This window comes from Microtus pennsylvanicus, chromosome 4 (assembly GCF_037038515.1).
Source record: "Microtus pennsylvanicus isolate mMicPen1 chromosome 4, mMicPen1.hap1, whole genome shotgun sequence".
Classification (NCBI taxonomy): Eukaryota; Metazoa; Chordata; class Mammalia; order Rodentia; family Cricetidae; genus Microtus; species Microtus pennsylvanicus.
Window position 1 is genome coordinate 98,777,723 of NC_134582.1, and position 16,912 is coordinate 98,794,634.

Sequence of the window (16,912 nt, forward strand, 5' to 3'; positions counted from 1 at the left end):
TTTCTTTTTACTGCTATGTTTTACATTTAATTTTTGAGAAATGGGAATCTACTTTTGAGGATTTTAAAAGACTTTTTCTTTTTTGCCTGCCATCTGTGGCAGAAGGACAATTAAAAAATTCTTCTGAAGCTATTCTTGCATAAATATTATATATAAAGGTTATTCACTTGGTATTGATATATGGTTTCCTCTTAACTTGTGGTCTGGAGACCTACTGTGTAGGAATCTCCTGGCCTGCTGAAAATAAAGATTCCCTGAGCCAATGATCAGGACAAGTGTTCACATCAAGATGCTCTTCAAATTTTTCTGATGTATATTAAATTATACGAGCTATCTTCAGTAATTAAAATACTACATTAAGTTCACACGCATTTTCCAATTCTAACTTCCATATCCAATCATGTGTTTTGATACTATTACATTCCCACCCTGATCATGAAGTAACTCTCACATGACTTTACTTCTTTCTCTCTAGGCTATGTGGCTAATGTTGCAAAATGATGAGCCAGAAGACTTTGTTATAGCCACTGGGGAAGTTCATAGCGTCCGTGAATTTGTTGAGAAATCATTCATGCACATCGGAAAAACCATTGTGTAAGTACACCTGCTGGTTGCTTGCTGCTTGCTCACCGGGTCTTTGTTGTTCATGCTCTTCCACTTGATTCTGTTTCCCATCTCCCTCTCTCAGTCTCTTGTAAAACAATATATGAGGTCCTTTATGAGTCTCATATCCAACTCCAGTTAGTATGTCAAATCTTTATCAGCTTCTAAACCAGTCTTCTCAAGATTTATTTTTATTTTTTGAACTTAAAATTTATGGTAAGGTAAATTCTGTGTTGTATAATGACTTTATTACAGCTACCTGTATCCTTTTATGAGACCAATGTGAAAACATTACTCAGTATTTTTCAGCACTTTCATATATACGTACATATAAGTATATATTCATACATATATGTATACACACACACACATGCACAAAGTGGTTGCTGTCCTGGAACTTTCTCTGTAGATCAAGCTGGACTCAAACTCCAAGATCCTGAGTTCTGGGATTAAAAGTGTGTGCTACCGCTGCACAGCTTACATTTTATTTTAAGAGTCAGAAACCATCGAAAATTTAGAGAAGAGTTTCAGGTGGATTATACTTTTGTTTTCCTTGAGCCATTAAGAGTGACTGTGACTTAGTACTCTGTCATGCTGTACCTGTTTGCATGACCTACAGACAGTGACTTTCTCTTACCTAAATACAATAAGCCACCAACCCCTGGACACCGAGACTGATACATTGCTGCTGCCCAGCCTTCAGATCCCATCTGTGTTCCAGCAGTTGGTGTGCTTTCCTTCAAACAAGCTCTCCCAGCGCAGCACATGCATCACTCATGCTTGTGGCATCACACAAAATTTTATTGGAATATGAAAACAATTGTGATAAATCACTATGGAGAATTCTTTTTGTGGTTTAAGGCTAATATACAGTTTGATGACATTTATTACAGTCATAGTGATATAATACCATCACCACTATCTATTTCCAAACTTTTCCATCACAAATAAAAACAGTAACTCCTCCTTTCATTCTCCTACCTGGTAATTTCTGCTCTATGAATTTGCTTGTTCTTAGGTAGCTCCTGGCAGTGCTACCTAGTCTTTCACCTGTGTCTTTTTGTGTCTATCTTTTTAATTATCATGATGCTTTAAAATTCTTCCATGTGGTAGCATTTCATTTTCTTGAAAGACAGATAAGGAGCTGGATGTAGTGATACAAGCCTATAATTTCCTAACTCGAGGAGCTGTCAGGAATATTAAGGGTGCAAAGTCAGTCTGATGTTTATATCTAGCAAGAGTTTTTTCTTAAAAACAAAAAGACTGATCAGGTGGCACACGCCTATAATCCCAGCACTTGAGAGGCAGAGACAGGCAGATCTCTGTGAGTTTGAGGCCAGCCTGCTTTACAAGAGCTAGTTCCTGGACAGGCTCCAAAGCTACAGAGAAATCCTGTCTCCAAAAAAATGACTGAATATTTTATTGTGGCTATATGTCATATTTTGTGAATCCATTTCTCTATTGCTCGGACAACCAAATTCTTTTTACCTTGTAAGCTACTGCCAGTAGCACTAATGTGAATATTAATTCACAAATGCCTATGTTGGTCCTGCCTTCATTTCTTTCATGTGTTATATTTGGGTGTGAAATTTGTATGTTGTATGGTAATATGTTTAACTTTCTAAGGTGCTGATAAACTATTTTCCAAGATTCCTTTTTAAAACAGAAAAAAAAGTTTATGGGTTTTGGCCATGATGAATAAAAGAAACTAGAGTTAACCTTTTTACTAATTATTTAATTATTGGTTTTATTTGTTTGTTTCTGTTTTGGGGACAGGGTCTCTCTTCAGAGCCCTAGTTATCCTGGAACTCTCTGTAATGACTAGACTGGTCTTGAACTCACAGAGATTCACCTGCCTCTGCCTCCCAGAGAGCAGAAATTAAAAATGTGCACCCCTATGCCTGGCTACACGTAACCTTTTAATTTAACTGGTAGACTAGGTAAAATTCATGACAATACAGGACTGTGGTCCCTAATAGACTATCAGAATCGAGTATTGCTTTGACACCTTTCCTGAAGTCATAGTGAACCATGAGTTTAAAAATGTACACCCCCCCCCCCGAGTTGAAAACTTTACTAAGAGTCTAAAAGACCTAGACTTTATAGTACAGAGCTTAATAAAGATGCTCTCAGAGTCCAGAAAGGGGCATTGAGTCTCCTGGAGCTGGAATTACAGGTAGTTGTGAGCTTCCCAGTATGGGTGCTGATCTTTTGCAAGAACTGTACATGATTTTAGCCACTGAGCCTTCAATCCAGCTTTGGTTAATGAATTCTCATGTTTGTTATGTGTAATAGTATCATAGACTGTGCCTTGCTGCTTTAGTTTTGTTATGGTACCTTTTTAAATAGCAAATATATTATATTTTACTAGCTTACTCTGTGGCATTTATGCTATGTACATGTTCCTGTTGAATTTATAGGTCAATATGGGAGAAAGGTGAAGATTTCTTAAGCTAGGAAATTCAAGGATGATTTTTTTTTTAATGGAGGTTGGGTTGTTAGGTCAGTGGTAGTACTTGCCAACTCTGCAGGAGCCCTGGATTTGATCCCATCACTAAAAGAGAAAACAGTGGTTTTCATAAAATCGGTGGTACAGTTTAGAAATCTCTGCTCTTTGAATATGACCAGTAGCAAAATAAAAAGTTGAGGCCAGCCGGGTAGTGGTGGCGCACACCTTTAATCCCAGCACTCCGGAGGCAGAGGCAGTCGGATCTCTGTGAGTTCGAGGCCAGTCTGGTCTACAAGAGCTAGCTCTAGGACAGGCTCCAAAGCTACAGAGAAACCCTGTCTCGAAAAAAAAAAAAAGTTGAGGCCATAGTCTTGAAGAAAAAGAATGTGTGTGTGTGTTATATAAAACAAAAACACTTATATCTAACACTTTTAACTTCAATAATTCAACAATAAAAAGATAACTCAAGCCCATCATTGTGGAGCACAGCTATAGTCCCAGAACTGAGAAGCCTGAGGCAAAAAGACCTGCTCAAGACCTTGTATCAAATGAGGGGAAAAAAGACTGCACACACACACAAAAAAAGAGCAAATTTTTGAATTTTTGAACGTGTGCAAGAAAAAAAATGGTCAGTGTGATTAGATATTTGAGCAAAGCATATTGAAACTGCAAACTAATACCAAAATTCTCCTTATTGAATGGCCAGAATACAGAAACTGACTATGCTAAATGGTGATGAAGAGATGAAGTACTGAAAGTAACAATACTGTGAAATCACTTTGAGAAATAGTTCTGCTTTCTTATAAAAACTAACCAATATTTACTGTGCCACCAGCAGTTCTTGATGTTTTTTTGGAGACTATTGAAAATAAATACATAGCAACTCATAGTAAATATGCATAGCAATGTTATTTCTAATGACACATTATCTCCCCCAATATCTAATCAACCAATATGTAGATAATCAAATGTAATACTACTCAATGAAGAAGAGGCATAAATTATTAATATATAATAATATCAGTGAATCATTACAAATCTTAGTTATGCCTAAATGGAAAAATAAGACACAAGGAAACACATACTATATGATTTAAATGATACCCTAAGAAAATGAATTGGTATGCCAGAAAGCCAAGCAATATTTACCCAAGCATGACTACTGGGTAAATGGCATTTGTCTCACCAAATTACAGCCTGGGTAACACGTGTCTAAATATGGCATGAGTGATTGGGAATCTTCTGAATGAAAAGAATCTTCATTGTGGTGGTGGTTATAAAACTCATCAAACTACATATCTGTTATACATTTTTTTTACTTCTAAATTAACTTCAATCTAATTGATTTTATATAAATAGAAAATAAGAAACTTCTAAGGCAGCATTGTGGAAATGTGTAAGTTAATTTGTTATGTAACTAATGAAAATAGTGCTGAGGGAACACAAATATGATTTAAAAACATGGATTTAGTAACATTCAATGAAAAAAAGCCAGGATGCAAGTTTAGATGTAATTTTCATACCCTGCAGATATGCATGTGATAGATCACAAGAAAATATGTCAGGCTTTGAGGATGGTTTCCATGTGGTGGCACTCTAGGGCAATTTTAGCTTTCTATCCTATACTTTTATTTTATTTTTATTTTATGTGTATGATGCTTTCCTGTATGTACAGATGTGCACCACATGTGTGTCTGGTGCCTACAGAGGTCAGAAGGCGGTGTTGGATGTCCTGGAACTGGAATTACAGGTGGTTATGATCCACCATAAATGGGTGCTGGGTACTAAACCCACCTCTTCCGCTAGAGCATCAAATGATCTTAACTTTCAAGCCATCTCTCCAGACCTCCTGCCACCTCTTCACACCATACATTTCTCTGTTTCCCACGTACTATAATTAACTTGTATGCTTTGTGGTAAAAAGTCATCTTAAACATATCTTTAATTGAGAGCAGGCTTACAAATGTATCTCCCACTAAGACACTTTTCTAAAAAAAAAAAAAATGAAGGACAGCTTCCCTTCTGCCCTGGAAGTGACACCTGAATACAGTCATCATTAGTCTTCTGCCCTGCAGACCTGTGGATTCAGTGCGTACTTCTTGACATCATGTTGTCTTTCCCAAAATAGGATGCTCTTCTAAGATCTAGTTTATTTAAGAAAAAAATTCTGTATGACAAGCCACTCAGGGAGAACTACGAGAAGATATTCAGAAGTCAAAGAACTTTTAAACTTAGTTTGACTCAGAATCTTCTAAGCTTGGTGTGTGTGTGTGTGTGTGTGTGTGTGTGTGTGTATGTGTGTTTGTGTGTGTGTGTGTGTCTTTTTACTGTTTAGTCTTAGAAATAGGACCCAGGTGATGGATGGAGATAGAGACAGAGACCCACACTGGAGCACTGGACTGAGCTCCCAAGGTCCCAATGAGGAGCAGAAGGAGGGAGAACATGAGCAAAGAAGTTGGGACCACGAGGGGTGCACCCACCCACTGAGACAGTGGAGCTGATCTATTGGGAGCTCACCAAGGCCAGCTGGACTGTGACTGAAAAAGCATGGGATAAAACTGGACTCTCTGAACATGGCGAACAATGAGGGCTGATGAGACGCCAAGGACAATGGCACGGGGTTTTGATCCTATGTAATGTGCTGGCTTGGTGGGAGCCTAGCCAGTTTGGATGTTCACCTTCCTAGATATGGACGGAGTGGGGAAGACCTAGGACTTACCACAGGGCAGGGAACCCTGACTGCTCTTTGGACTGGGAGGGGGAAAGGAGTGGGGGGAGGGGGAGAAGGGTGGGAGGAGGGGGAGGGAAATGGGAGGCTGGGAGGAGGTGGAAACTTGTTTTTTTTTCTCCTTTTCTCAATAAAAAAAAAAAAGAAATAGGACCCAATAGCTTTCATATGCAATAAACATACTCTACTCTCAAATTTAATCTTTAGATTTGTATTAAAATTCCAAACAAAAACAGTTTCCACTGGGGACTAGCCTCCTGTCATTTACTGACCCCTTTCTATCCTAGGATGAGCCTTGCCAGTACTGGTTTCTCAACAGAGAAAGCCTAGTATGCTAGTATAGTCAGTGGTACTAGACTCTGATAGAAGTTCTGGGCACTGAGCTCTTTTGAAAGTGTTATCAACCACCATTGTCTAGTATTTCAGATGACAGACCAAAATATAACAACTTTTAATGTATCCTACACATTGACTTTGACTGTTCATAACTCTATGATGAAATCCATAGCTTTATCACCTTCTTTCAGAAAAGGGGCATGGATATGAGGTGTTCCTTTAGAACAAGTCTCCTTAGTTCTAGCCTGTCACCCTAGTGACTCTTAACATTTTGACAATGTGTGACTCGCACATGTTTTAGGTTTTTCTGTATTATCAACTGAATCGAGAGTCTAGAAACACAACATATGTTCCCTAACATATGTTCGTCAAGCAGAAGAAAAACCCCACATTTGACCTCATACAAGGAGTCACATTGAACACAACTATCCTAAAAATATTTTTTTTAATTGCCATCACATTGTCTGGTGAGATGACTCAACAGGTAAAGGCACTTGTGGCCAAGCCTGATGAGCTGATTTCAGTTCCTGAAGACTCATGCAGAAGGAAAAATGACTCCTAAAACTGTCATCTGACTTCTACATAGGTGTCCCCCACATACATGCACAATAAAAATTTCTGTCAGGTTATAAATATATGTATAAAAACTAAATGAACTTTTAGTTCAGAATATAGTTTTATCCCAGTATATATCTTATTTTATATGTGTGTAAATATTCTAGAATCTCCCCAAAGCAGTGCCCAAAATTCTAGTCTTGGGTGTTTCATATAAGTGACATTCAACCTGTAGTTTGCCTAAAATATGTAAATTTATATCTCAAGCTCACACAATAAAACTTTTTTATCTACAATTTATTTTTTAGTGTTTGTTTTTCTAGTCTCTATCCTCTGAGTCTTCCTGGGCCCCATGCATCAGCATACCAATCTCAGGGAAGCCATAAACAACACTTGTTTGAGCCTAGTCTGCTGTGAGCTTTTAAAGCAACAGCTAGCCTTTCCTGGGAACAGTGTCCATATAGTTTTTTAAAATCTAGGAAAAACTAGATAAAGAAGGCACCCTAGGTCTAAACAAGTCTTAAATGACTGTTCTGAATGATTTGAGAAACATGCTTTTATAGGACTTCAGGAATGCAGTTGTCTCCACTTACCTGCAATATCAACATCTGAATTTCGCTAACTGACAAATAGCTGCAATCTGAAGTAGTAAGTGAAAATTCACATATAGACAATTTAGAAGTGTAAGTACCATGATGAAATCTCACTCGATGTATCCTGACAAGACGCAGATCATCTCTTTGTTTAGTGTATCTGCACTTTCTATGCTCCCCACCATCTTGTCATATAGTAGCAACAGCTGGCCATCAGATTAACTGCCATGCTCAAGTAACCCCTCATTTACTTAATAATGGCTCTAAAATTCTGGTAATTTTATTATAGAATATCATTATATATGTTTTATATTATTTACTGGTTGTCAACTTCTTATTGCACCTAACAAGCTTTATCATAGGTGTATATGTGTTGGACAATACAGTATTCGGCATTCAGTGCAGTCTGTGGCTTCAGGCTTCTTCAGCAGTTTTAGAATGTGTCCACAAAGGTTAGGGAAGCTTCTTTCTCCCAAGAATACTTAACTTATCTCATGGCCTGTTCACTTGAATTTGAAATCTCATCCCTATCTCAATACATAACTATGGTTGTAAGCCAGGCATAGTGCCACTTTCCTTGCCTGGAATCCCAGATTAATGACTTTCTAGGACAGCTATTTTTCCTCCCTGTCCTTGTTTTCCCAACTGTAACACAGAGCCACTAAGAGTCTACCATAGAGGTCATATAAAAAATGAACAGGTTAATAGCATCTGTCAGTGCCTGACCAAGCTTAAGTTCTACATAAGCATCTGCTGTTAATGACTAAAACAGACAGTTGTCATCTTGTGATCATTTGTAAGCTAGTCTCCATAGCCAAAATGTGGGACTGGATCTCAGGCTTTGTCCTCTGGCCAAGGGAGGAAGTCTGTGATGGACAGCTCTGTGGAGAGTCAGTAGTTAGAATGGGTGGGGAACAGAACCTTTGCCAATAGCAGTGTGTTTTTTCTCAAGAAAGACTGCAAGGTATGTGGTAGACAAAGTCTGCATGTGCCCACAGGTTAGTTTCAGAACTAGGGTACTGTTTTAGTAAGGAACAAAGCTATGCAAGATATTCAGTGCCCTTCCCATCTTCCCAGTGGAAGAGCCAGGATCTGACTTTGCAATTTCTGATTCAAGAGGCACCTCTAAGGGCTTACACTATAGGTAAGTACTGGTAGGTATTGCATTTTTCTAGCATGTAAGGCCCTGGGTTGTATAGTTAGCAATGCACATGTAGAGAAAGACATATATAAACATGCATATGCATTCACACATATGTACATGCATGCACATACATGCTCACACATTTACTTACACACACATATACCACACTCATGCACATATACATGTACACTTACATTATACATTCATACACATATACATACACCTGCATCACACACATCAAACACATACACATACATAATATACCACATACACAATACATGCATGCAGTCACACACATGCACACACACTGCTACCACAGTGCTGTGGGATAATGCCCTTGTACACTGTGAAGTTTTGTCACTCGTATTGGTTTAATAAAATGAGGATTGGCCAGTAGCCAGGCAGGAAGTTTAGGTGTGGAAAACAAACTAAGAGAATTCTGGAAAGAGGAAAGGCAGAGAGTCAGTCACCAGCCAGACACAGAAGAAGCAAGATGAGAATGCCTTACTGAGAAAAGGTACCAAGCCATGAGGCTGAACATAGACAAGAATTATGGATGAATTTAATTTGTAATAAGCCTGAGCAATCAGCCAAACAGTTCATAATTAATATAAGTCTCTATGTGTTTATTTAGGACTGAATGGCTATAGGATTTGGTGGGACAGAAACTTCTGTCTATATCACAGATGCACCCTGATTTGCTTGTACTTTTCATCCTTCCTGGCATATCCTTTTATAATCTTATAGAGTACTTCTGAGTTTTTCAAAGTCTCAGCAATAGTACTTACAGGGCAGTAGGGATGGATTTATATACCTCTGGAACAGGGAGCACCAATTGAATGCAGAGAGAACACAGAAGCTATACTTGCTTTGAAGGTTTTCAAGAGCCTAAATCTTGATGAAATAAAGTAAGACCTAAAGGGTTTGTGAAGGGCAGTTTTCCTAGAGTAGTTTAATCTTAAGTACTTTTACTAGAAGCAAATCCCCTAAACCTTAACACCTTTCCCAAGTTGCTGAGCTCCTCCTTGCCTCCTTGGGTCTGCAGTTGGAAGGAGTTGATCAGTATCTGTCTCATAACCTCAGTGTTCATAGCAGCAGCCATGGTAGTCACTCTATAAATATTTAATTGAACACAAATGGATGTTCTCCAAAGCCAGCCTAGGCCAGAAGTCCTTCCAGCATTGCCCATCATTACTCTAATTTCTCTAGGTTCATGGTTAGCAACATTCACTCTGACATGGTGGTAAGATTATAGGAAGCCACCATGCTACCTCCCTAAGGACTGTGCAAGCTATCCTACTAAGAAGGGGAGATAAGAATTTGAATTCAGTTCAAGGCATGGAGAAGGAGGAATAGGATTGACTCAAAAGTTAAAATGAACAGGATTTTGATGTGGGAGTGTCATATATCAATCTGTTGATTTCATTGGCTAAGCAATAAAGAAACTGCTAGGCCCATTGGATAGGCCCACCCTTAGGTGGGTGGAGTAAACAGAACAGAACGCTGGGAGGAAGAGGAAGTGAGGTCAGACTCCGCAGCTCTCCTCTCCGGAGCAGACACCTCAGAGAGAGACGCCATGCCCAGCTCCCAGGCAGAAGCATGCTATGAAGCTCCGACCCAGGATGGACTTAGGCTAGAATCTTCCCGGTAAGCGCACCTAGGGGCGCTACACAGATGATTAGAAATGGGCTAAATTAATATGTGAGAATTAGCCTAGAAGAGGCTAGATAGAAATGGGCCAAAGCAGTGTTTAAATGAATACAGTGTCTGTGTAATTATTTTGGGGCTAAAGCTAGCCGGGCAGGCGGCTGGGGTGTTTGGGGACGCAGCCCCGCCGCCTCCCTATTACTACAGGATTTGATAAGACTCAGGGTTATAACCAAAGGTTCTAGCTTCTTCCATTCTACCATTAACAGAAAAGCCTTTTTCCTCATAGAGTTTGCCTTCTGTGCCTGCTGAGCTTATGGGCAGTTCCCTTAGAGTCTAGAATCTTCTGCAACCTCGTCAGACAGGACTCTTTTTGTTTGTTTGTTTGTTTGTTAGATGCAGCAAACAATATCTGGCACATTCTTATTTTAACTTTCAAATCTGTTGTCTCTTCACAGTTACTCTACTGGTTTTGAAAATACCCATGGCAATGCTCACTGAAGTCTTCACTAATATATGCAACTGTGTTAATTACTTACTTGATTGCCGTGACAAATTACCTGAAAAGAATAAAGAAAGAAGGATTTGTTTGGGTTCATAAGTTTTAAAGGGATTGGGCCATGCCCACTTGGGCCCGTGTTCTTGGTCAGAACATTATAACAGCAGGAGCATGTGCCAGAAGAGATCCATTCATATAATGGTGAACCAGAAAGCAGAGGACAGAGAAGGAGGTGACCAGGGATAATATTGCAACCTAGAACCCACCACTAGTAACCTACTTCCTCCATGTATACCCAACCTCCCTAAATTTCCTGAACCTCCCAGAGTAATGCTTCCAACTGGGGGACAAGCATTTTCAAAACATAAGCCTATGGAGATATTTTGGATTCAAACCATACCACTATCTATACATTTAGAATAAAATATATATTCCCATATTACTATTTGAGTAACTTTTACTCTGAACTTATTAGAAAATAGGAAATAAATTTGAGTTTGAGTTACTAGAATGTATCCTGGAAATTTTTATGATGCTGATGTTTTCATGTAGACGTTTGTGCTGGGAACCTTATAGAAGCACCTATCCTCTAGAGTGTTGTGGGTGGATGGGGAGGGACGAGGCTGCATGGTGGGAGCTGTTTACTGTTGTTTCTTGCTGTCCTTTCAGTCTGTTACTAAGTAATGGGGAAAGGAAATACTTTGCTCCTGCGACTCAGATGACAGGATAAAAAACAAATATTTGACTGTGTTACAGACTAGCTTTCTGTTGTTGTTGTTGTTTTATTAGAAAAATTGTAAGGATATCCTGTAGCATGGGAAACCAACATCTGCTGGTCTCTTTAGCTTTCATGTAAGCTCCAAACTGTAATTTAAAGTAGTTTCCAACCCTCCCCTTCAGCTTCCTCTCTTCTTTCCCTTCTCCCCTGCTGTTCTGTCTCCTCCCTCAGAAATCTAGATTCTATTGTTTCTATTAACATCTAAGTTACTTGGAGTTTTAACCCATTAAAATGTGGCCACTGGTGTATCTAAGGTCTGGTTTGAGCCTTAGGTGATGGATGCACTGTATAGGTAGCCCTAACTCTAGTCCCTATACACTGGCTTCACTTCATTAGGTAGAAGATCGTTTCTGGCTAAATCTAGTAGGTCCTGAAGTAAATGACTCCCTGACTCTCAGCACACACCTACCGCATGTAGACACTCAATGCTTATGTCCTTGCCCTCCTCATTTCCTCTCACGGTCACGCTCCTCAAAGAGAATCAGAAGATATTTTTTGTCCTTGATAAGAATAGACTTTAATTGGGTGACAATTAATAGAAACACATAATTTATAAATATGAACATATTGATGTGGTCTTATGCAAAAAATACCATACATCAATCCTGAAGTCAGGGCAATATGATCAAGATGAGAGGGATGCACACAGAAGGATAGACTGAATCCAACCCTTGCCCACATGGAAGGTGTAGATGGTAGTTGAGAGGAGGGAAAGCAAGCAGCCCAGGTGGGTGGATCATATGAGAAATGCCCGACAGCATATACCAGTGAACTGTGTGTTTGCCAGTCAAGCTGGTAAGCTGGGTGGACCAGATTGACCACATGGGCATACAAAGAGCTACCGCTCCTACAGTCCTCTCTCTCCACAGCTACTACCCACACATCTCTCAGCTCTTAGCTCAGACATCTTCCTTCACCAACACCCTCACCTCAGCCATCTGTGTCAGGGGCCTCTTCTGGGCCTTGACAGTGTCCTGTCTGTCTCCTGCCATAATTCACTCAGGAGATTGTGTGCCAGTAAACTCTAAGCTCCTGAAAGACAGGTCACAGGAGTAGTACTTGGCTCAGCAGAGTGACTGGGGCACAGATTCATAGAGGTGGGATTACTGAGCACGATCGCTCTCCCTATGCCCTTTGGGGTGGGTAATAACACTCCAACCGAATAAGAGAAGTAAGTAAAAGTGAAGCAAACAGCCAGAGCATGTTCAGCAGTCTGGTACATTCAGGGCAGAAGCACTCAGAATTCAGCTGAGGAGAATCATCACTGGTCTCTTGTTCTTTTAATCTCTTGCCCTTGTTTCTATAAGCACTCACCTTTTTGCATATATGAGTATGATGTATTTCCTGGAGATAAAGCACAAGAAACGATAATTTGAAAGTAGAGTTTGCCTCTGTAACAGTATCTCAATGCTAGAGATAGAAGATGAGAAAGGATGGACCACTTAACTAAAAATGCTGGGTATGACCTGCTCTCACGCACAAAATGTGGTGCCCTTATCATAGGGCAGCAGCCCCTCATCTCTTGCCAGCCACAGGAAGAAAGGCGTATGAGTTCATGCCCCATCTCCAAGACCTAGCCTTGCTAAGTTGTTTACAATACCCCTTACTCTTGTGGCTCCCATAAGTCACTCAATCCTTGGAACTTCTTTCTGCCATTTACCAATTACAGATAACGCTATCGGCCTGACAGCTGGCAAGATTTAACATTTAACATTCTTAAGGACCTGAAACAAAGAGTGCAGGATAGTTGTTAACCATTAGGAACCACCTTGTATATTAAGGTGGTTTTAAATTTTACATTTTGTCATTGCAGTTCACTAACCACACATAAACAGCTGGACTTCTTGCTGCCATAAACCCTTATGAAAAATTATGTCATTTATGTTATGAGAGAATTCTGAGGATGAATAAGGAGGGTGTTCTCAGCAGCAATGGGAAAGAATGTATGTGACTGACAGCTCGTATCTGCATAGTGCTAAATAGACAAGTTAACCCACACTGCCCTTCCTGCCCTTCCCCTCTATCTTGATAATAGGTAGCCCAAAGTTCCTCTTCCACTTCCTTTCAAAACCCCAACATTCTGTGCCAACAGCTTTTCTACCAGTACTGCATTCTCTTTCATATTTGGCCACTGACATTTTACATTGTTGACCACCCACTTGCAGATGCCACTCTACTAGATTTCTGGGGTCACACTCTACCATTGGCCTCTCTCCTACAGACAGCTCCTCCCCGGGCTTCTCACAAACTCAGCTGCCCATCTGTAAGACATTTCTTACTACAGCTGCCAGCATGCTGATGACTCCAAAGACATTAGCCTTCCCTATATTAGAGGCAGAGTGACAGGAGACCTGGGAGAAAGTCAGAATGGTAAGGAAGGCTTGGGACAGAAAGCCTGTGCCTGGAGCAAAGTTCTGGCTAGATCAGGATGAAGCTCATCGTAGAACATTCTACAATTTCTTCTTCTGCCATTCAAAAGGGTTGCCAGGAAGAGCTGGCTCATCATGACCTAAGACTCGTCAAGCTCATTATTTTTTATGGCTTTCTTACTTCAACTTACAAATTGTTAGTTGTTTTTTGTTTTTGTTTTAATTACATAACTTAATATCTATTCTTTGTACAAGAATTGTCACAGTCCACATCATTCTCTCTCCCCCTATCTCCATCTTCCCAGTCAGCCCGATGTGTTGTGTTACTGGGAAACTCAGTCTTTCTGTTGGAAGTGTGTCTTGTTCTGCTCTGGTAAATTGTCTTGATTTAGTGCAAGGTAATTTTATTTTTTACCACATTCTATTTTTCTTTGTATCTTAAAATTCTATTATGCCTTTCACTCTTTTAACTGGTTATCAGGGCATTTGTATCTATGTTTCTAAATGATTTGTGATTCTGGATCTTTGGTTTTTCCCTTCAAGGCATTTTCTGTTGGCTATTCTTGTCCAACATGATAACATTGTTCTCTTTTCCTACACATGCCCAAACCTCCATTTTCATGCTACTCTATATTTGAATTTTGTTAGTTCAATATTCTGCATTTTCATGACTGCAACTTCAAGAAAACTTTGACCACTTTTGCTTTTATGAACAATTATTATTGGTTTACCATACTGCTCTTAGATGTATTTTGTCTTTTTGGTTCATTTTCTATGTGTTTATTACTAACTTCACCCTAAACATTGCTCTGACTTTTTAAATCACCTATTTAAGTTTTTGGATCACCCATGTTAGCCTATTTGTCATGTTTTCCTCAGGGGAAACCTTCTGATCTGACCAGTCTGGGCTGTTAGAAGTATTGGCATCCACAGTTCTCCTTCACACCTATCTAAAGGACTCACAGGTTTTCCCTTTAGTTGCAACTCCTACTTGCTGAATCATTTTCAAAACTTTGGTGTTTCTCAAACTCTCTGTCACTCTGTTCTTAGAATTAGCAATGTACCCACTCATGTCTCCAGCGTAGAAATAATTTTGCTTCAGAACTTTGAAAGCACTCCTCCATTGCCTTCGTATTTGCATTGTTAAGCCAAGCCTCTAGGAGCCCTCTGACTCCCAGCCTTGTCTCTTCATTTTGAAAGGTGACTGTAGTCTTGCCTTGGTCCCAGTGCCCTGAAACTCCATGTAAGCTGGGTCTTCACCACCTATGATGTGAGCCACATTTTGTCTGTAACTGCATGTGCTTCTGCTCTGATTAATTTTCTTGATTTATCTCAAGATAATTTACTTTGCTCTATTTTTCTGTATTCTCTTCCTAGACATCCTGTTATACTGGGCTGCTGAGCAGTCTTCAAATTCTCCTAACTTCCTTTTTCCTTAAGATAATTTGCCATGCTCCATTTCTTAAGTGTAGTCTTTCTGGCAATCAATTATACTGGCTCCCATGCACTCTTGAATTTTCTTATCTCCTTTTGTCTTTTCACATCTATATCTTTTTGTACTATTTTCTGGGAAATCTCTTCAACTTTTGTCTTCAAAATCTTTTCAATTTTGAGTTCCTGGTTTTCTTATTCAAGTTATAAAATCCCTTGTGTTTCAAGCTGTACTTTCTTTTAAAGAAAATCTTCATTTATTTTTGTCTTAGGTGCACATTTTTCTGTGTGAGGGTGTCGGATCTCCTGGAACTGGAGTTAGAGACAGTTGTGAGCTATCATGTGGGTGCTGGGAATTAAACAGGGATCATCTGAAAGAGCAGACAGTGCTCTTAACTGCTGAGCAATCTCTCCAGCCTTCAAGTTATCCTTTTCTAAGTATAGTAGTTTATATTTTTGTTATCTTTTCTATATCTCTCAGAATATGGATGGTAGGATATATGAAAGTTTGGTTTTGTTTTGTTTTTAATTTTCTTCTACTTATTCTGTGTCCTCAGTTTGCTTTGTTTTGTTGTTGTTCAGCCTTTCTCATATGTGTCACTTTTCTGGTCTGATAATCCTTGGTTTTCTGGTTATGTTTGAAAATTGGGGCCTAAAAAGCTAATTGAGAGCTTTGAAGACATAGTTAAAACTTACCTATAGTTGTCTATGTCACTATGAGGTGACTTGACAGGGCCATTTCCTTTAGATATGAAGTCTCTGATGCCCAAGGGACACCTCGCAATCTACCTGACTGCCACCTGCTGGAACATGGACAAGAAACTCAGCCCTCAGTCACTATATTTCCTCAGTTTTCAGAGTCTGGACCTACCCTTCCCTGTGACCTTCTTCACCAGTCTGAGTGAGGCAGAAAGAGGAGATGAGGCACTAGCTGCACTCCCTGAACATTCTGGGGTTTCTGCAAATGCAAAGGGGGTTCATTCTCAGCTCTCCTACCTTGACTTTTGCTGAATCTGCTAACACTTATCTATTTGTCATCTAGCTTCCAACATTGGATTCTTTTAGTCTTTTCCCTGTTCTTTCAACCCTCATGAATTTACTGATTTTGAAAGGAACCTGCAGGATAAGCAAACCATCATTTCTCTCAGGTTCTGGTGGATCTCCTAGGGTTCTTCTGTGTCATTTCCTAAGCTAAGATTCACCTCCTCCTTCTGTAGCCACATGAAACAGCCTATCTGGAAGTTAAATACTGAGTTTCTGGGACTTTTCAGTCACTAAAAAGAAGTGTTGCCTCTCCAGTCACCAGATGCAGTAGTCCTAAAATTGATTTCTTTGCTCTTGTTGCCTCACCAGGACTTCTGGTTGAGTAGATTTCTTATTGTGCTAAGAATGGAACCCAGGACCTTGAACATGAAATTCAAGTGATTGTACCCCTGAGCCACAGGAAATCCTTAGCCTCATAAGTTAGTAGTTTTTTGTGTTTATTTTTAGCATGTATTATACACGATCATATAATAATGGGTTTCACCGTAACATTTTATACACGAGTATAGTAAATTTTTTTTATCATATTCACCCCAATTACCTTTTCTTGTTCTTCTGACAGTCTTGCTGACCTCCTTCCTCTTTATCTAGTCTCACCTATTTTCAGAAGTGTGTGTGCAAGTGTGTGTGTGTATGTGAATGGTTTTCATTAGGGCTTCTTATAGGAACATAGATAAGGATGTGTTTACAGGAAAATGGGTACCTTGCCAGTAGGTTTACCACAGGAGAAAATATT

General features: G+C 39.5%; 1 protein-coding gene across 1 annotated transcript in view; it reads left to right on the plus strand.

Annotated features, from left to right (window-relative positions):
- The window catches only part of Gmds (GDP-mannose 4,6-dehydratase), a 511,111-nt gene that overhangs the window by 396,529 nt on the left and 97,670 nt on the right, over positions 1 to 16,912 (plus strand). The window contains exon 8 of the mRNA XM_075969961.1: positions 476 to 594. Within this exon, the coding sequence (XP_075826076.1) occupies positions 476 to 594 (119 nt within the window). The remainder of the gene's footprint in view (positions 1 to 475; positions 595 to 16,912) is intronic.